The sequence below is a fragment of the Branchiostoma lanceolatum genome, chromosome 9 (genome assembly GCF_035083965.1).
Source record: "Branchiostoma lanceolatum isolate klBraLanc5 chromosome 9, klBraLanc5.hap2, whole genome shotgun sequence".
In the NCBI taxonomy this organism is placed as follows: domain Eukaryota; kingdom Metazoa; phylum Chordata; class Leptocardii; order Amphioxiformes; family Branchiostomatidae; genus Branchiostoma; species Branchiostoma lanceolatum.
In genome coordinates this window covers 13,183,151-13,210,078 of record NC_089730.1, presented here as the reverse complement: position 1 = coordinate 13,210,078, position 26,928 = coordinate 13,183,151, and the positions used below count along the sequence as shown (strand labels likewise).

Here is a 26,928-nt window from a genome sequence, read left to right as displayed (position 1 = left end):
GGGGTTGGAAGTGTTTAGGATTGGGATTGCAGGGGGTTGATTAGGATTGGGATTGCAGGATGAAGGGGGTTGGAAGTGTTTAGGATTGGGATTTCAGGACAGAGGGGGTTGGAAGTGTTTAGGATTGGGATTGCAGGATGAAGGGGGTTGATTAGGATTGGGATTGCAGGATGAAGGGGGTTGATTAGGATTGGGATTGCAGGATGAAGGGGGTTGGAAGTGTTTAGGATTGGGATTGCAGGATGAAGGGGGTTGATTAGGATTGGGATTGCAGGATGAAGGGGGTTGATTAGGATTGGGATTGCAGGATGAAGGGGGTTGGAAGTGTTTAGGATTGGGATTTCAGGACAGAGGGGGTTGGAAAAGTTTAGGATTGGGATTGCAGGATGAAGGGGGTTGGAAGCTGATTGGGGGTGTCGTCAACCCCCCCTCCTCATTTTTTTTTTGGAACGGCCCAATGGCTGTGAGAAGCCATGCCATGACGCCACCCAACACGTGGGCGTGCAAACTAAACCTTTACAAGATTTTGCGCGAGAAAATAGCGCAATAGACCCTCCTGCTTCATGCACAAGACTTGGATGCAAGTTAATAGCCAATAGTTCAGCATTCTAGCGACAAAAGCAAGGAATTTTCTAGAATTTTCTTGACTTGTGCAAAGGCGCACAGCGGACACCTACCTTCCGCGTAGGCTGGCACTGCTCTGACTGAGACTGAGAGTGGCGGAACCTTGAGGTCAAAGTGCATTTGAGACGAGTCCAACTCAAACGGGGATGTCTCACTTGCAATATGTACAGGGCCTGCTTTTCACAGAATATTATAGGATTGTGATAAATCATATAATCTGTCTGGTCTGTTTTATTCTGTTTAAAGGGAGCCTTTGCTTAAACTATATAAGTAAATGATGTAAACGATGTAAATGGATAGAATAGATATACATGTACATGTATGTGAAAGATATCAAGTAAGCTCATATAACGCTTTCATGAAACTACGATGTGTTGAATAGAATGAGAAATACGTCGCATACGTTGATACCAAGGAGGTTATATAGACATGACGACTTCTGTTATTTTTGATTGTTGAAATATTGCAAGCTCTTCCATAATTTGAGGTTTTAATTGAGATGTTGTACCTATTTATCACTGACGTTGTAGAGTAGAGTAGAGTAGAATTTAGTAGACGTTGATACATTTACTTTGGTACTTTACTCCCACATGAACGGAGAAGCTAATTTGTCAATCAAACTGGACGGGATCGTGTAAGGACCGGCGTGTTTACAGTTTCCAAGCTGCACGTGTACTTCACATGTTCATCCGGAAACTTGCTTTATAATACATGTACAAGCTTGATCCAACAATGGCAATAGAGAGTTCTGTGCCTAATGTTTTCCGTGACAAAGAGAGATCACGGATCAGTTGTCTTTTCTTTCTTTTTAAGATTTCAAACAATGCAGATCTGCATGGTCACTAAGTAATCGTCATTCACCGTTTAATTGACGTGGATGTACAATATTGCTCCAAGTCAGCTTTCTGTATTATTTCAAAAAATAATGAATCATTTACATTTTTCTCAGATGAAACTCATCCTTTAATCACCCTGAGTAATCATAACTCACCCCTTATTGCACGTGGCGGTACATTATTGCACCAACTCACCTATTTTTTCAGGGAAACCCTTCACTTCCGGGGTCCCCCGGCCGATTTTCGCGGATATGACGTCAGAGATTTTTAACACTGACGTGTTTTTTTTCGGGGAGCAGGTCATGTGCTGCAGTTTGACCAATCAGAGGAAGACATTTGGATGAGGTAACCAATCAGCAGCAGACATGTTGAAACGGCTCAGCCAATCGGAGCACGACACGACCAGAGACGTGGGGAGTGAAATATCGAATGCAATCGTCACAGCGTCACTTTCAAGGAGGAAAAGACGACGTGGAGGAGACAGTAGAAGAGGAAATTGATCAGATTTTACAGTGTGACAGCTGTTACCCGACTTTCGACAGATTGAGAGTCAACACAACAACCCCAGGTGAGCACAGATGTCTTGAATCGGGATATTTTTCATCCATAATTTCTATTGGGGAGGTTTTACCTAAGCTAGGTGCGCACATGTGACATGGCAGCCATGTCCAGATGCCAGCCGGCTTTTTCAGAGTTCCGGGTTGTGTGATATCTTGAAGCTGTTTCCCGGCACCAGTGCATCGTATGCATACTCGATATGTTTAATCGACTTTAGGAGACATCATAAGACCTATGAAAATTTAGCTTGTGTCCTGTAACAGTGTAAAAGGTACGTTCCAACCTTTCCGGAAGTCTGGGCGAGAAAAAAAAATCCCCCATCTTTAAAAATCCTAAGTTACTATGTGTATAGAAATTATTAGAATAGTACATGTACGGAGAAAATGTCCTCTCATACCTAAGGACAAAAAAATTCTCTAAATTTAAGGCTTTTGATATGTTTTTGCCAGGTAGGTCTATGTATGGGGAGGGGGGCGGCTCAAGGATTTTTTTGGCACAGTGGCAGTGGGTCCATACTCCAATAAATTTTGATAGGTTACGAAATTATGATCCGCTATGAAGCAAGACACTGGCTAAAACTAGTTTGGAATGCCCAGTTTCACACAGGAACATTGTTCACGGTTCACAATAGTTTGTGGACAAGTATTGAACAACCTGGTGATTCTTTATTAAGTGTAGGTCTTTTAATTTGATGCAGGTGGCAGTCATCATTTTTTGGGGGCACCTTATCTCAGGACCACATTTATCATGGGCTTAAGGGTCAAACGTTAAACTTCTTGAACAACTGAAGAAACCATACACCAAAATGTGATTGCTATTGTATTAAGAGTCATAACATGAACTTATATGTCACCACACCTTTTTTTACAACCACTCGCACACAAAACAGTGCAAACTATGGTGGATCGTGAGTTCGATCCCCGACTGAGGTATACCAAAGACTTTAAGATGGTACTTTCTCTGCTTAGCACTGAGCATTTTGGAAAGAGTATGGGGATTGGGAGTTGAACAAACACCACTACCAGTGGACTAGCCCCCAGCTGTAGTGATTTACACAAAGTTGTGTGGCCCAAGGGCTTTCAACTCGAGATGGGCACCACCATATGCACCACCATGTGTGTTGTGAGAAGGAATTGCACGCATGTTATGGACATTTAATTGTTGAAATGTAAACTTTATGAACCTCATGTTTATATCTCTATTTGCATCCTTTGCAGAATGAGGACTTATATGTATGCGATACTCGCCGCGGCGCTGGTCGCCAATATTGCGCACACCCGTGCTGATGACGAAGATGAGGACTCGAAGAAGGACAGCGTTGGAACTGTTGTGGGAATCGATCTTGGAACAACATACTCATGGTGAGTCTCAGTACTAAAATTCCTTTGTATGTTGGAAACAGGACCATAGAATCTTTTTCTGTATGAACTATGAGACTTTAAAAAACTGAATGCTATGATGATGCACAATGTTTTTTCTGCAGTGTTCATTATCCCTTTCCATGCGTTTATTGCTATTAAGTCTATACTTAATGGCCCTAACTGACCAGATTTTGATAAAATATCTCTTATGTACGCATTTCCCAGTTTGTTGTGAATATATTATTACAAGCATGTTGCAATATAAACAATTTAGGACTCACTTGTACAAAAACAAAAACTTACACCTAAATAGACCACTGGAAGCACCACAGCCAACCATTAATGCTCAGTTTAAGCTGATACTGTCCACGTATGTTTAACCAATGTTGCTTGTCTTATTTCATAGTGTTGGAGTGTACAAGAATGGACGTGTGGACATCATCGCTAACGACCAGGGAAACCGTATCACCCCGTCATACGTCGCCTTCACGGCAGAGGGCGAGCGTCTCGTAGGAGATGCCGCCAAGAACCAGCTGACAACCAACCCCGAGAACACCGTCTTTGACGTCAAGCGTCTGATTGGTCGAACATGGGATGACCCAGCTGTGCAGCACGATCTGAAGTATTTCCCATTCAGGGTAAGATACAGTAAGATATTAAGACCACTCGAAGGAACTAGCTATAGCTAGTCATAGGTTTAGTTTGGGGTTTTTATGTAAGTTAAATGGGACTATGCATGACATCATGTTTTATCTGTTTTTTATAGGTTAGATTCTATTATTTTGTAGATGGTTTTTAAGAATCCATAGAAGCTAAAGATTTTAATAACTGGGGAAGTGTATTTTCAAATTGCCTTTTTTCCCTCCCTTTTCTTCCCTTGGAGGGTTCATGTTTCTGAGGTGCATTTTTGTTAATTCCAATAGTTTTTTGATTACTAAGATGTTTGTCCAATTTGTGTTCAGGTGAAGAGCAAGAACAGCAAGCCCCATGTTTTCGTGGACATCGGTGACGACAAGGACCGCATGTTCGCACCCGAGGAGCTCAGCGCCATGATTCTTGGCAAGATGAAGGAGACAGCCGAGGCCTACCTGGGGAAGACTGTCACCCATGCTGTCGTCACCGTTCCCGCGTACTTCAACGATGCCCAGCGCCAGGCCACCAAGGATGCTGGCACCATCGCTGGCTTGAACGTCATGAGAATCATCAACGAACCGTAAGTATTTTTCTCCCTGAAATCTTGGTTGGAAAAGATATCTCTATCATGACAGGTCATCTGTGTTGGTATCTAACATTGTAAAAGATGTTTTAAATTTTTTCCAACACTACACAACACAAAAAAAGTGTAGATATCTTTCTGTTGATGGAAAGCAAGCAGTGTTTTTAAGGGATTTTGCTTGGAATTTTCAATTGTCTTACTGTGTTCTAATTTCTTCTTTTTTTTCATGACAGAACTGCAGCTGCCATTGCCTATGGTCTGGACAAGAGGGAGGGTGAGAAGAACATCCTTGTGTTCGACCTCGGCGGCGGAACCTTTGACGTGTCTCTCCTGACCATCGACAATGGCGTGTTCGAGGTGGTGGCCACCAACGGAGACACTCACTTGGGTAAGGCCCTCATTCTCTGATTGCACCTTTGTTCATTCATATTATAAATTCTTGTGTAACAGTCATTACATTACACCTTTTTCATATGTGGATAGCAAATTGAAATGCACATGTATTCAAAGGGATGGGAGAAGTTTCAAACCTTTCTTGTCTTCTTCCCTTTATAGAAGTATAGCAGTTAGACTTATCCTTTTTTTACATGGGGATAGCAAATAGAAATGCACATGTATTCAAAAGGATGGGAGAAGTTTCAAACCTTTCTTGTCTTTTCTTCTTCCCTTTATAGAAGTATAGCAGTTAGACTTATACCTTTTTTTATATGGGGATAGCAAATAGAAATGCACATGTATTCAAAAGGATGGGAGAAGTTTCAAACCTTTCTTGTCTTCTTCCCTTTATAGAAGTATAGCAGTTAGACTTATACCTTTTTTACATGGGGATAGCAAATAGAAATGCACATGTGTTCAAAAGGATGGGAGAAGTTTCAAACCTTTCTTGTCTTTTCTTCTTCCCTTTATAGAAGTATAGCAGTTAGACTTATACCTTTTTTATATGGGGATAGCAAATAGAAATGCACATGTATTCAAAAGGATGGGAGAAGTTTCAAACCTTTCTTGTCTTTTCTTCTTCCCTTTATAGAAGTATAGCAGTTAGACTTATACCTTTTTTATTTGTGGATAGCAAATAGAAATGCACATGTATTCAGAGGATGGGAAAAGTTTCAAACCTTCTTCCCTTTAGTTTATACTATAGAATTGGAGCACTTAAGTTATACCAGTATCTAAATGTGCAATGTTGTAATTCCTTAGGTGGTGAGGACTTTGACCAGCGTGTCATGGAACACTTCATCAAGCTGTTCAAGAAGAAGAAGGGGAAGGACATCCGTAAGGACAACCGTGCCGTGCAGAAGCTGCGTCGTGAGGTGGAGAAGGCCAAGCGTGCCCTTAGCGCCCAGCATCAGACACGTATCGAGATCGAGTCCTTCTTCGATGGTGAAGACTTCTCAGAGTCCCTTACTCGTGCCAAGTTTGAAGAATTGAACATGGTGAGAACCCATGTTTTATGTTTTCAACTCTTTCTTTCTTGAACTTGACAGAAGGATTTAAAAGGGATTAAATAGAAAGCTGCGCTTCTTGTTTTCTTGTTGCAGTCATTTGTTTTTGTATCATTTTTCAAAGTTTCTTATTTCAGCTTGTGATACACATGTTGTATTTGACTTCTATCTTATGTAACATCTATTGACTTCTATACAATGCTGTAATTTCTTTGTACCTCTTGTCATTTCTGTTTCATCTACAGTACTGGTATCCCAACTTTTGAACTGAGGAACTCTAAATCAATATCTGCTAGTTGTGACAGGATATGGTAATCTGTAGATATGCATAGCTATAGATCTGATGCATTTCTCCTTTCGTCCATTCCTCCAGGATCTGTTCCGTTCCACCATGAAGCCGGTTCAGAAGGTGTTGGAAGACTCGGACCTGTCCAAGACCGAGGTTCACGAGATCGTGCTTGTGGGCGGCTCCACCAGGATCCCCAAGATCCAGCAGCTCGTTAAGGAGTTCTTCAACGGGAAGGAGCCATCCCGCGGCATCAACCCCGACGAGGCCGTGGCGTACGGAGCGGCTGTCCAGGCCGGTGTGCTGAGCGGAGAGGAGGAGACTGGTATGTTTTCTTATCCTTTTATTTCATCATTGATATTGTTCTGTGCCCCCGTGTAGATTTAATGTAGATGTTTTTAAAAAAAATTAAATTTACTTGCCAAATGTAAATGTAAGTAGTCTAGTCATAGACTTCACACATAAAGTTCTTCACTAAGTCATTTGTACCAAATTCTCTTCCATTCCTTTACATTCAGTGACACTGCTGTAGTCCCAGTCTTAGTTTTGCGAGATGTTAAAGATATGAAACAACTTCAAAGTAGAAATGTTAGTTGCCCACTTGAAACACACGGATGTCTAACTTCTATTAATGTATTTCTACCACATGAAGGTCCTAACTAAGTCCACAATTTTTTTGTCTTTCACCATAGGTGACCTTGTTCTCCTTGACGTCAACCCCCTGACCATGGGTATCGAGACCGTCGGTGGCGTCATGACCAAGCTGATCCCACGTAACTCTGTCATCCCCACCAAGAAGTCCCAGATCTTCTCCACAGCAGCAGACAACCAGCCCACGGTCACCATCCAGGTGCTCGAAGGTAGGCATGGCTTTCAGTTTCTTTCTTGTCTCTTTAGAAAATGTTGTGGAGTCATGTGTGTCACTAGCCTGGGTGTCATCCTAGTTAGTTTTTGGAGGGAAAGCCTGGAACTAAGTAGGATGACACACGGGTTAGTATGTCACATCATTTAAAACATTTGTGCCTTTAAGAGTAGATTTTGTACTTTGCTTAACTGTTGGATTGCACTACCAAATCTCACTTAGCTCTTAGTCTTACTCTTAGTGAGAACAGTGAGCCAACTTTTAATGTTATTTTGATTGAGATTTGTTTGAAAGATTAATTGAAAGTTTAAGAGCACTCACTACTGCATGTATCGAAATAACTCAAAACATTTGTTGTATCATTACAGGTGAGCGACCAATGACAAAAGACAACCATCTTCTTGGAAAGTTCGACCTGAACGGCATCCCACCAGCTCCACGCGGCGTCCCCCAGATCGAGGTCACCTTTGAGATCGACGTTAACGGTATCCTCAAAGTGTCCGCAGAAGACAAAGGCACAGGAAACAAGGAAAAGATCACCATCACCAACGACCAGAACAGGCTATCACCCGAGGACATTGAGAGAATGGTATCAGATGCCGAGAGATTCGCAGAGGACGACAAAAAGGTCAAGGAAAAAGTAGAGGCCAAAAATGAGCTGGAAAGTTACGCCTACTCACTCAAAAACCAAATTGAAGACAAAGAGAAGCTAGGAGGCAAGCTCGAAGACGACGACAAGGAGAAAATCAAAGAAGCGGTCGATGAAACAATCTCCTGGCTCGATAGCAACCAGGATGCCGATACAGAAGACTTAAAGGCAAAAAAGAAGGAGTTGGAAGAAGTAGTAACACCTATCATCAGCAAATTGTATGAGGGTCAAGGGGGAGCACCACCACCCACTGGGGAGGAGGGTGAGGAGGAAGATGACTCAGAAAGAGATGAGCTATAAGATACATGTAGTGGGAACCAAAAAAGGGGGAGGGGGGTGTTATATCTCACACTTGTAGGTAGACCAGTCACCATTCTAGATCTGTCCTGAAATCCCATCTATGGTACTGTATGTGCATCATGATCCTGTGCAGTAGAGATTTAAAAGTTTAAGAAAACTTGGAAAGGAAGACTTTCTTATAGGCTACAGAAACCTGTGTCAATTCAGTATTTTCTAGCGGAGAGACCTTGTTCATTTTTTATTACCGAGATTTAATTCCTACATCCAAGGGTGTACATTTATATTGGTTCTCTTGTGTAAGCTAGTAGCCCATCTGTCTATAAAATATAGAAATGGTGTTAGCTTCCCAGAAAATTTGAGCATAGGCACTTCCAACTGTAACTTATGTTCTAAATGATGTTGTACTTGTTGTATAAAGGTTGTAATTTCTTCCTCAAGCAAGTAGAAATATATTTAGTGATGCAGCCTTTGTGGTTATGTGGTGACTCCTGTGGTGAATGCTTTTTGTGATGTTAAACTTCAGTATCTGCACAATGCTTGATTCTACTGAACTGTGACCAAAGTCCAAGTAACTCCTTAATTCCAATGCCTGCTGTATCCTGTGTTTCTCGCATGCTTGTATTCAGAGCAGTATGTTCTCAGCTGTGTTAAAGGTCAACTGAAGTTTACAAGAGAAAAAAATAAACTATTTTTGTTAGCTGAAATGGTCAGCTGAGTTATCCACCCTGAGAAGACTTATTTGTAAAATATCAGATGATGGTATTAAAAGAAGTTGATGAAAATGAAATTCGATAATTTGTTTTTTATTATGTTTTGTTTAGGAGCTACTAGTATGGATCCTAATCAATAGTCATCTCCAAGCAGGTCTACACGGGGCGCGAAAATCGTATATGCTAGCCAGAGAAGGTCAAGTCAGCCAGATAAGCTCCAGCCAGCCCCTCTTATCTGGCTGACTGGACCTTCTCTGGCTAGCATATACAATTTTCACGCCCCGTGTAGATCTGCTTGGAGATTAAATCAATAGTCCCTTATGAGGTTTAGAATTGTTTATTTCACTGTATTTCTAACCAACATACATTTGGAGCATAGCAATAGACTACATGTAGCTATTGTCCAATTGTAAAAAATATAACTTGAGACATAGAATTGAAAAGTTCAGTCACAGGGAATCAAGTACGGATCTTTTTCCTAAGCATATTAAACAAGATAATCATTTCACTACTATTGGCTAGGATAGTTTTAAAAAGGGCATAAAAAGTGTAGTCTTAATGAGAGACTAGTGCATTTACTATATCAGGAATGAAAGAAATCTCAAAGGTAAATGTAGCAAGTGTAAATTTGTATAACTAATTCAAGTAAACACCAAGAAAACACATTATTTCAACTAGACAAATTTGGTAACATTTCAAGCCACTTGAGTGCCAAATAAACTATATGTACATTGTACGCTCATACATATCCTAAACACATCCAATACCCACAGTAAAAGCGTAATGAAAATGAGGAATGGTTTATCACTTAACATAGGGGAAAACGTCAGATACCAGGAGCACAGAAACCTAGAACTGCGCAGATGTATTGTCTAACTTTACAGCAACACTGAGAGATGGTCCCAGTGGCTCAACTGATAAAGGCTCACAGCTGAGCTGTTTGGTAACTAGGAGACCCTGGTTCAAGTCTTGGGGTCTGGAAATCTCAGTTGGGGCTACATATACATCTTTCGGAATGGATGTAAAATGGGGATCCGTGTTCGAGGAGGTGCCGTGAGCACGTATGCCCGTAGACTTTACATATAGCTATCAACTCCTAATGACATGCCACAGTGGGTGGTTTATTTTGAAATACAATGTAATGTTTTGGTAGTTTTGTAAGGTTGTCTGTAATGTTTTGAAATGCCCTTTATTTTACTGTGTCCAATATCTTGCCACTACAAAAACAGCAAGGGAACTTGCTGTGCTGTGTGCCACTAGGCATTACAACTTGTACAAGGGTCTGAACAAACGAACACGAACACTGGTTAAACAGCTTTTCCACTAACATCACACATGCTAAGCTTTTTCCTGTGTGTTTTGTCATTATCTTACATGTACATGTATATGTATTTTAGGTAAATCTGTACATTATCATCCTTTTTTTCACCTGACAGTGTGTTCTGTTTCTGTCACCTGTGTGTTTTATGTACACTCAGTATCAATCATGTATGAGTAGACTGTTGCTTAGCTATCCTGCGAGCTACACATCATATCATGTGAGGTTCCTCACCAATGTATAAAACCTAAGCCTGAGTGTCATCCTGTTTCAGTTCCAGGCTCTACCTTCGTTTGGTGAAGGTAGAGCCTGGAACTGAAACAGGATGACACTCAGGCTATAAAACCTTGTTGTGGACTAAATCCTATTCAGTCTTGGCTATGGTATAAATTCAGTTGTGCAAAAGTCACACTGATCCCATTTCTGAGGTTTCTTTTGCATGTTTTCTCATAATGTGTCGTTTTAGGTGATAACTATCAGTCGTCCTGTATCCACACTTTTCACACATGTAGGGTCTCTCCCCGGTATGTGTAAGCATGTGTCTGTCTAGATGGTTTTTCCTTGCAGTAGAAAAGTCACACTGATCACACTTGTGTGGTTTTTCCTCCGAGTGAGTTGTCAGATGTCGCCGTAAATGACACCTCCTAGCTGTCCTGAACCCGCACTTCTCACACAAGAAGGGCTTCTCACCAACATGTGTCAAAATATGCCGGTTTAAAGTGTTTTTCCATGCAGACAAAAAGTCACACTGATCACACTTGTACAGTCTCTCACCAGAATGAATAGTGACATGTGATTTAAGATTTGAATTCCGTGTTGTACTATAGTCACAGTCATCACACTTGTAAGGTTTCTCACCAGCATGATCGGCAACATGTGCTTTAAAATCTACTTTCCGTGTTGTAGTGAAGTCGCACTGATCACAGTTGTAAGGTCCCTCGCGAGCTCTCCCCGTAGTGTGGGCTGCCATGTGTCTTTCTAGACATTTTCTTCGTAAGAAAGAATAGCCACACTTGTCACATTTGTGGGGTTTGTCACCTACATGTCCCCTCATATGTGAAACTAGGTTACCTCTTTGAGAACAGCGGTACCCACACTCCCCACACATGTACGGTTTTTCACCAGTATGTTTACGCATGTGTTTGACTAACCTATCCTTTTCAACTGTAACATAGTCACACTGGTTACATTTGAGGGGTTTTCCCCCTACATGTCTTTTCCCACGTTTGGTCAGATGCTTTTCGTTTGTTGTTGTACATGTATTTTCACACTCCCCACTTGCGTACGTTTTCTCCCCACCATGTAGAATGTTCTTGTGCTTGTTCAAATTGCTTGGATAGAAAGTGGAATAGTCACGTTCATCACATTTGTAAGGTATGTTTGGCTGGGATGGTCCAGTAAACTGCTCTGTACTCACAATGGCTGTGGGCGTAGGACACACCAGTATTACCGATGTGTTTTGTTGGAAGATGTTCATTCCCTTGTCCTGTATGACTCTGAGAAAATGTTGATGAAAATCTTTCTTCTCACTGTCAGGTTGAGCAAAGTTTAGTTGCCCCTCCCTGGCACTTCCTTCTTTTGTTCTTGTGGTGCTGTCTTCTTGTGTCTGTCCTCTGACCCCTTCCTTATTTCTTTGGATGTCCCGTTGCTGAGCTTTTCAACCTCCCCTCCTGGGTGATTACAAATAAAGAAATGATACGTTTTCATTATGCAGGTCATGATCTAATGAATTTCGTCAAAGTTTAATATAATACCCCCCCCCCCCCACACACACACTAAAATGGCTGCTTTTTTATAATTTATTTGAGCAGGCTAGGGGAGATGCATATGTATAAATTATATATTTTCTAACTTGCCATTGTAATAACACACCAAAAAAATATGTATACAATTTTAAAGACAACATCTTCGGGTTTTCTCTTCTTTGTATCTTACACTAGATCGTTGGTAGGTAAGCTGTAACAGTAATATTTATTAGCAAACTACAGCGCTGTTGAGGCGCCCCCCTCCCCAATCATTTTTTTTATCCATGACCCACTCGAAACACACCAGATTCTATCATTATCATGGCATAAACACGATTCAATTCGAGCTAACAAAATCGCCTTACCTACGTGTACCTTACGGTGTTTCCTTATTAATGCGGTGTCCAAGTATGTTAATAATCGCGTGAGATTTACAGTTGACAAATCATGACAACAAAAGAACTGGCCTGGAATCCATACCCTCGGTGCCTCCCCGATATCTCTACGGCACTGTGAGTGACCCTCACCCGCCCAGACAGCTTAGCCCGCTCGGGGTGTTGTTTACGGCCTTGGATTAATCTAGGGGCGGCGGAAAAGTAGGAAGGCAGCGGAAGTGGGGTGTAGCGGAAGTAGGATGGCAGCCAGAGGTAGAAAGGCCATCAGAAATTGACTGGCCCGGTAAAACATAACTAAGCCGACCCTAGAGACTGGGACCAGGCTACAAAAGAACCAAAGCGAGAATTTGTCTGCAGGTCAGAGGTTAGAGTTTACAAACCTGATTACCAGGTATTCAAAAGGGTCACCGACTGTACACAAGCAACGAGGACGTAAACGAGGAGGTTTACCATAAAGACTTATCTGTAAAATATCAGATGATGGTATCTAAAGACTTAACTGTAAAATATCATGGTATGATGGTATTAAAGAAGTTGATGAAGATGAAATTTGTATTGTTCATTTTTGGATCACCCAAAGACAAGGAAGCTAGACAACGTTTAATAGTTTATGCAATAAACTAGCTATTCTCCTATTGTAAAAAGTATAACCCAAGACCTAAAATAAGGAAAAGTCCTGTCACTGGGAGTCAACTGCAGTTATTTTTCCCAGAGTGGATCAAAAAAGATACGTAACTGCAGGGATTTAATTTTGCAGTTGAAACAAAGGCCGGTAGGCGGGCAGAAAACAGAACAAGCATTTTTGCGGTGGTTTCAAATTCACGGTAAGTGGTCACTGGGAACATAAAACCACCGCAAAAATCTCTGCATTTACACAGTAATCATTCCACAACTATTGGCTAGGAAACGTTACAAAAAAAGGACATTAAAATAGTGGCTTTAGAGGTACAGCTTCTAACATTACATTAACATAAGAGACTAGTGCATGTACTGTATCAGAAATGAAATCTGAAAGTTAACTAATATAGTGATACATTTATAAAACTAAATTGCAAGAATACACCAAGAAATCAAGAAAGCTTTGTTTCACCTGGAGAAATTTATTAACATTTCAAGCCCCTTTGGTGCCAAGTAAACTACACATCCATCAATACCCACAGTGCGAAAGTAACTATTAAACATACAATACAGATTTTTCGAAATCATAAACTTTTCAAGACAGCCCACAGACATAGCACATTGGAGGGCAAAGTTGATTTGAGTCGAGCCATGAATAATATAGAGGGACGGTTGTGTAAATTTGCCACAACACTGCATTGGGAAGGCTTAAAGAACACTCATAAGGAAAAATTCAAATACCAAGAGAACAGAAACCTTAAATTGGCTAAAAGGTAAAATAGGGTTTCCACTAACACCACACATGCTAAGCTACTTTCTCTGCATGTTTTGTCATAATTTATATGCTTATTTGTAGTATAGACAGGTCTGTACTCTACAATATTTTTTGCCACCCAACATGTGTGCTTTACATATACTCAGCCTCAATCCAGCATGTGTTTACACAATCTCTTGCTGGCGGGGACTACTCAGCCAGGCTCAGTGGGGTTTGTCTTCTACATGTCTCCTCATGTGTGTAACTAGGTTACATTTGTAAGATGAGCGGTACCCACACTCCCCACACATGTAGGGTTTTTCACCAACATGTTCAAGCTTGTGTACGACTAAGTTATACTTTTCAGTTGTAACATAGTCACATATCTTACATTTGAGGGTTTTTCTACCTTTTTCATGTATTTTCACATGTTTGGTCAGATGCTCTCCGCTTGTTGTTGTATCTTTGTACTCGGTTATCGTGTGCGTTTTCCTACCACAACGTTTAATGTTCTTGTGCTTGTCCAAATTACTTGGATAGGAAGTGGAATAGTCAAGTTGATCACATTTGTGGGGTTTTTCTTGTATGTTAGGCTGGGATGGTCCGGGTAACTGTCCTGTACTCACAATGGCTGTGGGTATAGGACACATAGTACTATGGTCACAATCATCACTCTTGTCGGGTTTCTCACCAGTATGATCTTCAACATGTGCTTTAAAATCTACTTTCCGTGTTGTAGTGTAGTCGCACTGATCACAGTTGTAAGGTCCTCCTTCTGTGGTGTGTACTGCCATGTGTCTTTCTAGACATTTTCTTAGTAAAGTAGAATAGCCACACTTGTCACACTTGTGGGGTCTGTCACCTACATGCATCTTCATATGTCCAACTAGGCGACTTTTTTGAGAACAGCGGTACCCACACTGCCCACACATGTACGGTTTTTCACCACTATGTTTACGCATGTGTATGTCTAAGCTACACTTTATTATTGTAACAAAGTCACACTGCTTACATTCGAATGGTTTTCCCCCTAGATGTATTTTCACATGTTTGGTCAGATGCTTTTTGTTTGTCGTTGTATATTCACACTCCTCACACCTGTATGTTTTGTCCCCACCATGTTGAATGTTTTTGTGCTTGCTTAAGTTGCTTGGATGGGAAGTGGAATAGTCACATTGGTCACATTTGTAAGGTTTTTCTTGTATCTTTGTCTGGGATGGTCCGTTTAACAGTCCTGTACTGACAATGGCCATTGTACTATAGTCACAATCATGTTGACTGTTCTTGTGCTTGTTCAAGTTGCTTGGATGGGAAGTGGAATATGTGCATTGATCACATCTGTAAGGTTTTTCTTGTATGTTCGGTTGGGATGATCCAGTTAACTGTTCCGTACTCACAATGGCTGTGGGCATAGGACACACCAGTATTGCCGGTACATTTTGCTGGAACATTTTCGACTTGTTAATGAAAAAAGGCTTTACTGCAAGGTTGGGCAAAGTTGAATTGCACCTTCCTCGTACCAAATTTCTTTGTTCTTGTTGTGCTGTGTTCCCCTCTCTGTATTCTGGTCCCTTCCTCTGTTTTTTTGGATGCCCCGTTGCTAGCTTTTCAACCTCGCCTCCTGAGTGATTTTAAATATAGAAAATTACAAGTTTTCAACAATGCATGATTTCTTCTCATTGACAATTGTATGATATCATAATTTCGTATCATACACCCCCCCCATACTGCTTCTATAATATAATTTGGTCGGCGCTTACTGCATGTACGTTATATGCACCTCCCCCGCTCACACAATGGGTAATTTTTCATGTTCAGCTCATCAACTCAATATATATAATAACTGCAAGCATCCCCTGAATCTCTAATTAAAATCTTGCACACATCAAAAATTCCAACGAATTGTACACATATTTTTCAGGACGACATATTCCGTTTTTCTCTTCTTAGGATCTAACATTAGATCGTTAGTAGACTAGTTATAACAGGAATCTATTGCAAAATTTGATTTGCTAGTGCTGTATTTGCCCCCCTCCCCATGTCGACCCTCTCCTCAAAACACACCAGATTCGGACTTACTCTCATCTCCCAAATAAACGTACCGGTACGTTTATTTTTTTCGGCCTCAAAATCCACCCAGTACGTTCTTATTTTGGACAGTACGTTTATTGTTTTTTTTGAAAATTCATTGGGGCTTTGCTTACCAGAGATCCCTCTTATATCAAAAGTTCAGTTTTTTTCCCATATTTCCCCTGTATTTTTGCTCCTAATTCGCTATTTTTCGACCAAATGACGTGGATTTCCCCGCCGCTACAATGACCCGGCATTTGTGAAATCCTGGTGGTACGAACATATCGGTCGATCTCGCTACAACGTAAACGTCGTTATTAGGAGAAAACAAGACGGCACACTGAAGTTTTGAAATGTATTTTTCATATAAACAACTTTGACAGTCTCTGTTTACATCGTAAACAAAAGCACGCTGATCAGAAAAAAATTACAAGTAACGTTATATGCCAGCGGCGCACAGTGTTTCAAGTACGCATGTAATTACTCTACTCACGTGAGATACAGCCTTTCCCAAAAAACTTTGAAAATCCAAAAACAACATCACGTAAAAATTGTGTCTTAGCATTAAAAACTGTATAATCACTTCCAAAATAAACCAAAACGTTTCAATCCTACCGCAAACATGAACATTTACTCCTTCGAAAATCGCCACAGTAAAGACGCACGGACTGTCACTGCTGTGCGTGGGAATGTTTCTCTTGCATGGAAGAGCTCACCTCGAAGAAGGGGAAACAACTTTTTTATCTACAAATAAAACTCCTTTGCCTTTGTCAAAAATGTGTTTTGCATTTTTACAAACAGAATTTCAATATCAAAGTCTATATATAAAATTGAATTGCAATATAGTCACCGTTATTATCACTTAAAAATGCTTTTAAAAAGATCACTCCTCTACAGAGAGAATGCCAGCGCTTTCCAAGAATTTTCAATGTAGCTTCTGTTAGCCCCGCCCCTTTTTGTCTTCGGCGCCGCCACTGTCTAGCTCAACCTTTCAAGTGAAACATGAGAACCCTGTAACTTGTGGCAACAATTTACATTGTAACAAGCCTGAGGTTTCTCACAATGAATGTTTTTTCTGCATGCAAGGGTAATTTTGGGATTTCAAATTATTTGGATTGCAACAACAAAAACCAAGAACATTATATAATATTGTCCTTGATATTATATAATAATGCCCTTGACACAACAAAATAATTTGTGGCAAGTAATGTTTTCAAATCTATGTTTCTATATGCAATGCATAGAAGATAAATGGCAAGTTGGGAAAGAAAAAAGTTACATCATATACATGTACATGTCATAGTTCTTCTCTTTCTATATGGCTTTTACATTAATAAGTAATACCTGTGATGACTATATATCCCGGATATTGTAATTTTCTGTTCATGTTCTAAATGTTGATACATTTGTATAAAAAAATGTAGACTTTGATTGAAAGTGTTGCCCATCCAAGTGAACTGAGGAGTTTGGCGACTACTTGTCGTGTTTTGATTATATGTCAGTATATACAACAATATTCCTGGATCACTTGCTTCAAGTAGAAAATGCATGTATCATGTACATTTTCACTTGTTGAATTTGAAAGCACAGTTGGCCCCCTATTAGGGGTCATAGCGGGGAACTAATGCCCAATTTTTCAACATTACTACTTTTTTTTTTTGGAAGGGGCAAGGACGATTATAATTTGAACAAGATTTGTACAGTTATTCTGTTCAATATCTATACACGTTACTGGTATGGTTCTCAGACAGGCATAAATGAATAAAGGGAACCTACGACTACCTGCTTATCATCTTCTTTCCCTCTGACAGAAGTAGCATGGACACAGTTTATCTGTAAATTTGGTCATTTTCCGGGGGGTATGTTTATTCCGGGGGGTACGTTTATTAGATTTTGAAGATTTGTCCGGGGGGTATGTTTATTCCGGGGGGTATGTTTATTTGGGAGATGAGAGTAGTTGAGCGAGTCACCAAAGCATAAGGACGATTCAGATAGCGCTAACAATAGGTAACTGTCTTACCTACCGGTTTATGATGTTTTCTGATTGATACGGCGTTCAAATATGTTAATAATCGCGAGAGATTAACAGTTGACAAAGACTCCAAAAGCCAAGCGAGAGAATTTGTCTATGGGTCAAAGGTCAGAGTTTACAGAGTCTGACCTGATTACTAAGTCGTCAAGAGGGTCACCGTATATGACCAAACCCCTGTGGTGTAGATCTAACGAGCCGTACAATACGCAACTTGCAAAGTTTGAGCTAAAAAGTTTAACGTTATAGCTAGGTGCTTGTTGCACCACAGTGGTACCAAGGCCAAATTGAAATTAAAACAAAACATACGAAAAGAAAGTTCAACCAAATGATTTGTTCCCAAACATTGTCTTTCAAGATTGGAGAGTAGACATTACTAGTGGTTATTTCATCTACTTATCATGATTACGTCATTACACTAATGTACAAATGAAACCGTCTATTTGGGGCATATTGCCTTTATTAATTTCTCATACTAAAAGTATTCTGTTGAACTTACTACTTATTACTTGATATGGTCTAATAACTGTTGACTATACAGCGCATATTGAAGTCACATATTTGTTTAATTACAGCTAATTCTAGCAATGATGAATTAAAGAGAATACATAACGTTAGTCAAACTTAAAAGTACTACATTATAAACTAACAAAGAAACCTCAAGAGGAATTTCAGTCGTTAGAAGCTCGACCATGCAGACAGGAGGTAACATACATATTGGTCTCATACTCTGAGACTCTATTTCCTACACACTATCCTTTATTTATCAAAACTATAATTATATGTAGAGAAGCTTTAAATGCACTCTACAGTATCATCAAACATGTGATATCAGCCATAAGTTAGAGCGGCTAGTACAAAAGTTTTCAAAAGATCTTACAAGATAGTTCTATTGCCAAAGGCTATGATGGACAGGTGTGCATATCACCTTCAGTTAGTTGAACAATAAACAGTTCCACATTCAACGTATCTAAAATCTAGAGAGACGCAACTATAATCACCTGATGATCTAACGTTTATAGACCATGGTGCACTTGAAAAATGCCGCAATTGTTATATTCCAGGTAGTCCTCTATTTAATATCAATGCGGTTCTAGATCTATTACATGGAATCCTGTGTAAACGATTACATCACCAGCGTCATCTTTATCATTCCTCACCTTAATCTAGAGGTACGTGGTTCACAAAAGTTACTTTCCAACATAGTACAAAAAAGAAGGCTACAATATTACAAAAGATTAGTCTTCAATGCAATACAAAAAATGAAAGACGAGTACATGCACAATAATATAACACCATTTTCTATGACTTTTCATCAGTCAATGGTGCAGAAATCCTCCCTATGACAAAACCGTAACTATTCCTAAATTTCAACACGAACAGCGAGTTCTAGTCTATCTCCACATTGAAAAAGATAATGCAGTCAGATCATTATTAAACATTCCGGTAACTGTCTTTCAAACAGCCCACGTACGGTCATCAACTTTTACAACGAAGCATGAAACTTGCATCAGTGAAATATGCGCGAGGAAACGTAGGTTTTGTGTCTTTTCCGATGATCCTGGCTGCCTGTAATCTTCACGTCGGTCGCTGTAGACCATCATCACTGGTGGTGGTTTCGCATGTGCACCTTTAGATTACTTGGCTGGCGGAAGCTCTTACTGCATCTTTCACACCTGTAGGGTTTCTCACCGGTGTGAATTCTCATGTGGATCTTCAGATTACCCAGCTGTCTGAAAAGCCTACTGCACTCTTCACATTTGTAAGGTTTCTCACCAGTGTGAATCCGCATATGGTGCGTCAAAGGACCCTGCTCGCTAAACTGTCTGCTACAATGCTCACACTTATACGGCTTCTCACCAGTGTGGGTCCTCATGTGCTTCTTTAGACTCGCCAGGTCAATGAATTGTCGGTTGCACTCTTCACATTTGTATGGCTTCTCGCCAGTGTGCGTTTTCATATGCATCTTCAGAGTATGCTTCTGACTAAACGGTTTGCTGCATGTCTCGCATACATGTATGTACTGCTTCTCACTGGTGTGAGTACTCATATGCGTCTTCAGATTACTCGATGTCCTAAACTGCTTGCTGCATTCATCACACTTAAAGGGTTTTTCGTCAGTATGAGTCTGCTTGTGTAGTTTCAGATGAGACATCCTGCTAAACCGTTTGCCACACTTTTCACACCTATACGGCCTCTCACCCGTGTGAGTAGTCATATGCTTCTTCAGAGAACCTCGGTCACTGAACTGTCGGCTACACTCATCACAGCTGTACGGTTTTTGACCAGTGTGAGTTCGAATGTGTGTCTTCATATTCGCCAGCATACTGAACTGTCTGCCACACTCGTCATATCTGTACGGTTTCTCACCATTGTGAGTCCGCATGTGTGTCTTCAGATTACCCAGGCTTCTGAACTGCATGCTGCACTCCTCACATCTGAAAGGTTTCTCTCCAGTGTGAGTCATCATATGCCTCTTCAAAGAACCCCGCTCTGTAAACCGTTTGCTACACTTCTCACACTTATACGGCCTCTCGCCTGTATGGGTCCTAATATGCTTCTTCAGATTACTTAGGTGACTAAACTGTCTGCTGCACTCATCACATCTGTACGGTTTCTCACCAGTGTGAGTTCTCATATGCTTCCTTAGAGCAATCAGCTCACGAAACTGTTGGTTGCATTCCTCACATCTATGTGGTTTTTCACTAGTGTGAGTACGCAGGTGTTGCTTCAGATTACGCAGTTTATAAAACTCCTTGTCGCACTCGCCACACTTGTGGATAGGTGGAAGATCGTCTCCACGTCCATCATCATCCATTTCCTCCCCTTCTTTGAGACGAGGTACAGCGCTGTACATGTGGTTGTCGTGATGATCAAGTTTCTGGCACTGTAGTGATAAAGATGAATTACAATATTCAGGAAAGCAATAGTAGAAAGCTGTTGATTTTTGGAAATCTCGCCGCTTCTTTCCAAACGTCGAGGTCTGTTACAATTCATTAATATGCAGCTGGTTTTGTTTTAGATTGATGAACAAGAAGAGACGCCTTGCATGATTCTTAAAGTGATAAGATAGAGCTAGATTTAGAGAACATTGTTAGATTTAGATCCCCAAGATTTAGTCAGATTGATGATGAGAATACCGGTTGTCAAAGAAACCCGCATTCAGAAAACGTTATGACCTAACGTAGTGCTAACAGTTTTGGTGCGCTGCCAATTAATGTCCACCTTGGGTCATGTCTACATGTCGAGGTGTATCATGCCAAAGCCAGTTCTCATGGGCGATAAAGAACGTCGGAAGAATTATATTTCTTCATGACTCTCCTTTGTACAGAACACTGGATTAGGTTTACGTCCAGCGACATAACAGAATAACTTGTGAACCATGGCCAGTAACAGCAAGTTACCATGAATCCACATGCATGATGTATTCTCTATGTAATTCGACATCGCGTGCTTCATCATGTATTTCTAACTCACATGATAGCTACTATCTTTTTAAAAGTAGCTGACATTAAACCTTTCTTTGATATTCAAACTATCTATGGCGATTCGAGGTTTGAAACTCTCACTAGTTTTAGGAAGGTCTGATACAACCCATCCCCCCCCCACCTACGCTACATTCTTGCACGTCAAAACATTATTGCCATGCGATGTATTTCACAAAAGGGACTTTTGCTACTTGAATGCACAATGAAAGCATTGTTCTGATACACCGATTTGGGAACCCTGGGGGCTAGATTGTTCTCAGGGCCTGCATAGACCAGCTCGTCGGCTGTGACAGGCTCTACCAGCACGCCAATGAATTTCTGACTGCCCCCTGATGAGGCCCCTATGGCCCTGGCAACAGTCTGGCTTTCAGGGTATGATTTAGGCCAAAACTTCTTTTATACAACAACGTTAACGGTCTGTATTTGTACGAATACAGAATTCACATCCGTTGAAGTTATATGAATTTGAAACAGCAAACATGTCAATGAGTATAGCGCCTAGATGCTGGCGTTGCTGGATGAAGTGGCAAAAACATGTCGTATTGGTAACGTAACGTTTTGAGCATCCCAATAGCTGGCGCGTCGACAATGAGCAGGTATCTCATATTAGAGGCCGTGTTTCTTTGTCAGACAACTTTATAACTGCTGACAACAACATGCCCCAAACCGCACATGGTTCAACATGATTTTGGCTCGACCCAGTCAAATATCGAACACAAAATTCAGCTTATATCTGAGAGCCACAGCAATTTGGATTGTGAGTTATCATTGTTTAGTATTGACGTTAGCTGTAGGGAAATAGTTTGACCAAGACAGAAGCGTTGACCAGGGGTTTGGGCCGGGTCGACGGGCCGGGACGGAGTTGATAATGGTCCGATATATGATATATGACCTCCTTGATGTAGCTATTAGCCCCTTTTCTACATTTAGACCCAACACATCGTGCCGAGATATACCCTGTATGGCAGACCCCCGACCTCTATAAATGTCTAATTTGTTCTCAGGGTCTAACTCTAGGGGGTTGTTGTAGAATTTCCTTGGGGGTATAATAGCCCAAGAGCAGAGGAGTTGGACTGTGTAGGTCCTGGAAACAGTCTGACATCCAGGTCATCCAGGCTAGATTGAATAGAACTACGTTTACCCTTTGTCACAAAGTTTGTGTACATCTCTTTTTAATATCTTTGGTGCAGCCTTTCAACGGGTTGGCACCTCGCTCATCTCTTTTTAATCTCCTTTACAATAATATTCAGGCACTAGGGCAGTGGCCAGGTCTGGAAAGATAGAAACAAAGAAGAACAGTCTTACCTTGTGAATGATACCGTAACGAGTCGCTTTCTTTTGTCAAAGAGATACAAGCCCCCTTGCGTAGCCGGACTGAATACGTGTCCGCTCACAGCACTGGCTTCAGTTGAATAAGTGACGTGCTTCGTTTGACCAAGGAATTTGACCAAGGAGTCAATTGGTTTGACCAATGAGGTTAACCAAATACCACAGGCTTTGGCCAATCAGGGCTCGCTCCTGAAAAACTCACGTGATCGTGAGTGAGTTCTTTTTTCAGACAACCGTACGACAATCAACCCTTCTCCATACGTCTGAGATCTGTGAGCGGAAACGTGAACTGATCGGTCGACCTTCTGCGTCAAAGCAAATCAAAAGAGATCTACACTTGGGAGTCGCAAAAGTAACATACAAGAGAATTATAATCATGGACTTTTTAGGGCAGCCTACAGACATACTAGAAATACATTGGAGGGCAAAGTCAAGTAAACTACACGTGGAGGGCAAAGTCAAGTAAACTACACATCCAACAATACCCACAGTGCAAAAATAACATACAAAAGAACTACAAGAGAACTATAATCAGGAACTTTTTAGGGCAGCCTACAGACATACTAGAAATTCATTGGAGGGCAAAGTCAAGTTAAGTCAAGTTAAGTCGAGTCGAGCCATGATACAGTTGTGCAAATTTTGAATTATAAAAAAAAATTCATACTTGGGAAAAATTCAAATACAAAGAGAACAGAAACCGAAATTTGTGTAAATGTATTTAATAACATTGTCTTTACTCAAACGCTGACCAAAACGGCAAAAGATAAGATAGGGTTTCCACTAACATGACACATGCTAAGCTTTTTCCTCTGTGTGTTTTGTCATATCTTATATGTTAATATATACTTTAGGTGGGTCTGTAGTAGTACTAGTACTCTGTACTCTGCAATAGTTTTTCCACCCAACATGTGTGTTTTAGTTAGTACTTTTACATATACAATGTATTCAGTCTCAATCCAGCCTGTGTTCACATAGTCTCTCTCTGGCGGGGACTACTTCAAGCTAGGCTCAGTCTCAATCATGTCTTGCTTACTAGCTGGCTTGTTTATTCACACATCATATTATGCATTTAGTTTCTCACCAATGTACTGTAGAGGGCAAAGTCTAACTTCAGTTCCATACAAAAGTCACACTGATCCTACTTCTGAAGTTTCTTTCGCATGTCTCCTCATAATGTGTCGTTTGAGGTTGGAACGAACAGTCGCCCTGTATCCACACTCCACACACATGTAGGGTTTCTCCCCGGTATGTGAACGCACGTGTCTGTCGAGATTTTTTTTATATGCGGTAGAGAAGTCACACTGATCACACTTGAGTGTTTTTTCCTCCGAGTGAGTTGTAAGATGTCTCTGCAGGTGCAACTTTATAAATGTTCTGAACCCACACTTCTCACACAAGTAGGGTTCCCCTTTAGAGTGAAGAACTACATGTGCTTTTAAACTTGCACTTTGTGTTGTACTATAGTCACAATCATCACACTTGTAAGGTCTCTCACCAGTATGCTCGGCAACATGATTTCGAAAATCTACTTTCCGTGTTGTAGTGAAGTCGCACTGATCACAGTTGTAAGGTCCCTCGCGAGCTCTACCCGTAGTGTGTGCTGCCATGTGTCTTTCTAGACATTTTCTTTGTAAAGCAGAATAGCCACACTTGTCACACTTGTGGGGTTTGTCACCTACATGTCTCCTCATGTGTGTAACAAGGCTAGTTCTTTGAGAAAATCTGTACCCACATTCCTCACACATGTACGGTTTTTCACCAGTATGTTTGCGCATGTGTCTGACTAACCTACCTCTTTGAGAAAATCTGTACCCACACTGCCCACACATGTACGGTTTTTCACCAGTGTGTTTACGCATGTGTATGTCTAAGCTACCCTTTCTTGTTGTAACATAGTCACACTGGCTACATTTGAATGGTTTTCCTCCTAGATGTATTTTCACATGTTTTGTCAGATGCTTTTCGTTAGTCGTTGTATATTCACACTCCCCACACCTGTACGTTTTCTCACCACCATGTTGAATATTCTTGTGCTTGTTCAAATTGCTTGGGTGGAAAGTGGAATAGTTGCATTGATCACATTTGTAAGGTTTTTCTTGTAATTTTGGCTGGGATGGTCCATTTAACAGTCCTGTACTGACAATGGCTGTTGGTATAGGACACACCAGTATTACCGGTGCATTTTGCTGTAACATGTCCATTGATCCTTTGTCCTGTATGACTCTGTTGATGAAAGAAGTCTTTCCTGACACTGTCAGGTTGTCGCACTGAAGTTTTGTCGCACCTTCCCTTGCACTGAATTCTTAAGTTGCTGTCTTGCTGACTTCCTATGTCTGTCTTCTGGTCCCTTTGTCTCTGGTTTCTGGTGTTCAGTGATGTCCTGTTCCTAGCTTTTCAGCCTTCTCTCCTGGGTGGTAACAAGTTTAAAACAATACAGAATTTTATCGCATGGACAATTGTATCATAATTTCATACAATAATCCCCCAAATACTAATCTTTTTGATCATTGCTTAAACTATTTAGAATCTTGTAGGTGTCTGCTTACTACATACATATATGCACCTGCACTGCTTAGATAAATCAAGGAGGTAAAACCTCCTTGGATAAATTGATTTCTGGACAGATTCAACTTTAAAATAAAAACACCCCAATTTCTAATTTGTCATTGAATCTTACGCACAAGAAAAATTCAAACGAATTGTATAATTTTAAGAACATATCTTTTTATTTTATTTTCTTTGTATCTTACGCTAAATCGTTACTTGGCAAGTTACAACAGCAAATTGCTACATTCTGCATTCGAGTGCCCCCCTCCCTCATAAATAAAAAGTTAAACGCCCCTCTCAAAACACAGCAGAATGATCTGAATCTTACTTCGTTTGAGTTACCATAGCATAAACACGACTCCGTTTATCGCTTACGATAAGTAACTGTCTTACCTACCGGCTTACGATGTTTTCTAATTGATATGGTGTTCAAGTATGCTTATAATTGCGAGAGATAAACAGTTGACAATGACTCCAAAACCCAAGCGGGTCAAGGGTCATAGTTTAGAAACCTGATTACCCAGTCATGGAAAAGGGTCACCGTAGAACGATTTGGACTGTTTGAACGAGCGGACGTTCCTATGTGGTAGTTGTACTACCCTTAGATGTTAGGATGGTTCGAATGACTAAGAATCATTTTTATCTCAATGAAAAATGGAGTTACACATTGCATTTTTTTGGATGTGTCCGTGTGTGTGTGTGTGTGTGTGTGTGTGTGTGTGTGTGTGTGTGTGTGTGTGTTTGTGTGTGTGTGTGTGTATGTGTCTGTGTGTTTATCAGGTTCCCGGATTTCTGTCGTCATCAAGAACCTCTGGATGGTTACGCTGATATTTGGTACTAAGTAGGTGGGTAGGTGCTGGGAAGACAAAGGTCCAGGTCGATTTTGGGCCCCTGGTATGTGACCTTGGTACTGCAGCAAAACTTCCGTCTTTGTATCTTTTGAACTGGGCGTGCTATGGTCTTATTTTTTTGGTGGCAGATAGCTTGTGATGTAAGGATTTACAATCATAATAAGTTGGGTATCATAGGAAAGAAAATCACACAATGTGTCCAATGATATATAATACTTTGAAATTGATCAAGAAACAATATGATCGACCAAAGTTGAGTTTTCAAACTTTTTGTGCCAAGTTTATTTATCCCGCGCGAGAGACAATTAGGGGCCGTGTGCTAACTGGTGGCGGGGCAATTTGCTTTCCCGGCCGCAGGATTAGCGGCTGCAGCGTGGTGGTCTGGTACCCAAGCTAAGAGTGACCGCAGGCTCATGCTTGCCACGGTTAACCACGGTTAGCAAGCGACAAGCATTGAGCTGAGCGATCACTACCTGCGACCTGACTACGGAAGATGGTATTCTCCAAGCAGAGGTTTCGATCGGGGGGGGGGGGGGGGGGGTCAGTAGTGGCCGGGATTTTTAACGTCTTCCTCACTCCACTTCACTGGAGTGAGGAAGACGTTAAAACTCCCGGCTACTACTGACCCCCCCGATCGAAACCTCTGATTGGAGAATAGGAAGATGGTGCGCAGGCTAACGAGTTATATTGTCAACAAAGAAACAAACAAATAAACAAACACACGTACACATACATACACAGTCCGCCTGCACAAGGCTACATGCACAGATAACCCCACACGGTTTAATTATGGATGTAAAACATTAAAACCTGCAATATAAAATACTAACATACATACTAATTAATACGAACCAGAACACGAAATACTCCTTCTAATCTAAGTACTAAAACAGCACAAAGTATTATTATATACCATTGCTAGATAATGTGTTTTCTGCAA

The 26,928-nt window shown here is 40.8% G+C and overlaps 5 protein-coding genes across 6 annotated transcripts; 1 reads left to right on the top strand and 4 right to left on the bottom strand.

Moving 5' to 3' along the window:
• The first annotated feature begins 1,875 nt into the window (after positions 1-1,875).
• On the top strand, positions 1,876-8,921 carry LOC136442133 (endoplasmic reticulum chaperone BiP-like). Its single transcript, XM_066438790.1, has 9 exons — positions 1,876-2,028; positions 3,236-3,379; positions 3,786-4,017; positions 4,342-4,592; positions 4,829-4,983; positions 5,793-6,028; positions 6,411-6,648; positions 7,016-7,183; positions 7,554-8,921. The coding sequence occupies exons 2-9, from the start codon at positions 3,237-3,239 to the stop codon at positions 8,132-8,134; spliced, it is 2,004 nt and encodes a 667-aa protein (XP_066294887.1). The 5' UTR covers positions 1,876-2,028; position 3,236; the 3' UTR covers positions 8,135-8,921.
• On the bottom strand, positions 8,380-12,617 carry LOC136442138 (zinc finger protein 320-like). 2 transcript variants are annotated; one of them, XM_066438795.1, is made up of 3 exons: positions 12,388-12,617; positions 10,509-11,832; positions 8,380-10,409 (listed from the first exon to the last, which is right to left on the bottom strand). In XM_066438795.1, the coding sequence occupies exon 2, from the start codon at positions 11,637-11,639 to the stop codon at positions 10,569-10,571; it is 1,071 nt and encodes a 356-aa protein (XP_066294892.1). In that variant the 5' UTR covers positions 11,640-11,832; positions 12,388-12,617; the 3' UTR covers positions 8,380-10,409; positions 10,509-10,568. The 2 variants fall into 2 exon arrangements, with proteins under 2 accessions (XP_066294892.1, XP_066294891.1); XM_066438794.1 differs by lacking the exon at positions 12,388-12,617 and adding an exon at positions 12,273-12,380.
• A 765-nt stretch (positions 12,618-13,382) lies between these two features.
• On the bottom strand, positions 13,383-18,098 carry LOC136442135 (zinc finger protein 708-like). The gene is made up of 2 exons (XM_066438792.1): positions 17,769-18,098; positions 13,383-15,295 (listed from the first exon to the last, which is right to left on the bottom strand). The coding sequence occupies exon 2, from the start codon at positions 15,123-15,125 to the stop codon at positions 13,899-13,901; it is 1,227 nt and encodes a 408-aa protein (XP_066294889.1). The 5' UTR covers positions 15,126-15,295; positions 17,769-18,098; the 3' UTR covers positions 13,383-13,898.
• A 117-nt stretch (positions 18,099-18,215) lies between these two features.
• On the bottom strand, positions 18,216-22,699 carry LOC136442134 (zinc finger protein 726-like). Its single transcript, XM_066438791.1, has 2 exons — positions 22,567-22,699; positions 18,216-20,660 (listed from the first exon to the last, which is right to left on the bottom strand). Exon 2 carries the CDS (start codon positions 20,628-20,630, stop codon positions 19,377-19,379), a length of 1,254 nt encoding a protein of 417 aa, XP_066294888.1. The 5' UTR covers positions 20,631-20,660; positions 22,567-22,699; the 3' UTR covers positions 18,216-19,376.
• Positions 22,700-23,293: 594 nt separating this feature from the next.
• On the bottom strand, positions 23,294-25,621 carry LOC136442137 (zinc finger protein 708-like). The gene is made up of 2 exons (XM_066438793.1): positions 25,531-25,621; positions 23,294-24,997 (listed from the first exon to the last, which is right to left on the bottom strand). Exon 2 carries the CDS (start codon positions 24,789-24,791, stop codon positions 23,718-23,720), a length of 1,074 nt encoding a protein of 357 aa, XP_066294890.1. The 5' UTR covers positions 24,792-24,997; positions 25,531-25,621; the 3' UTR covers positions 23,294-23,717.
• Positions 25,622-26,928: the final 1,307 nt, after the last annotated feature.

Bases quoted from the DNA above. Each gene is read 5' to 3' on its own strand.
- LOC136442135 (XM_066438792.1), bottom strand. From the start codon at position 15,125: ATGTTCCAGCAAAATGTACCGGCAATACTGGTGTGTCCTATGCCCACA.
- LOC136442133 (XM_066438790.1), top strand. From the start codon at position 3,237: ATGAGGACTTATATGTATGCGATACTCGCCGCGGCGCTGGTCGCCAAT. The intron at 3,380-3,785 runs GTGAGTCTCAGT...CTTATTTCATAG, and splicing joins CTTGGAACAACATACTCATG to TGTTGGAGTGTACAAGAATG. The intron at 6,649-7,015 runs GTATGTTTTCTT...CTTTCACCATAG, and splicing joins GAGCGGAGAGGAGGAGACTG to GTGACCTTGTTCTCCTTGAC.
- LOC136442134 (XM_066438791.1), bottom strand. From the start codon at position 20,630: ATGTACAGCGCTGTACCTCGTCTCAAAGAAGGGGAGGAAATGGATGAT.
- LOC136442137 (XM_066438793.1), bottom strand. From the start codon at position 24,791: ATGGACATGTTACAGCAAAATGCACCGGTAATACTGGTGTGTCCTATA.
- LOC136442138 (XM_066438795.1), bottom strand. From the start codon at position 11,639: ATGAACATCTTCCAACAAAACACATCGGTAATACTGGTGTGTCCTACG.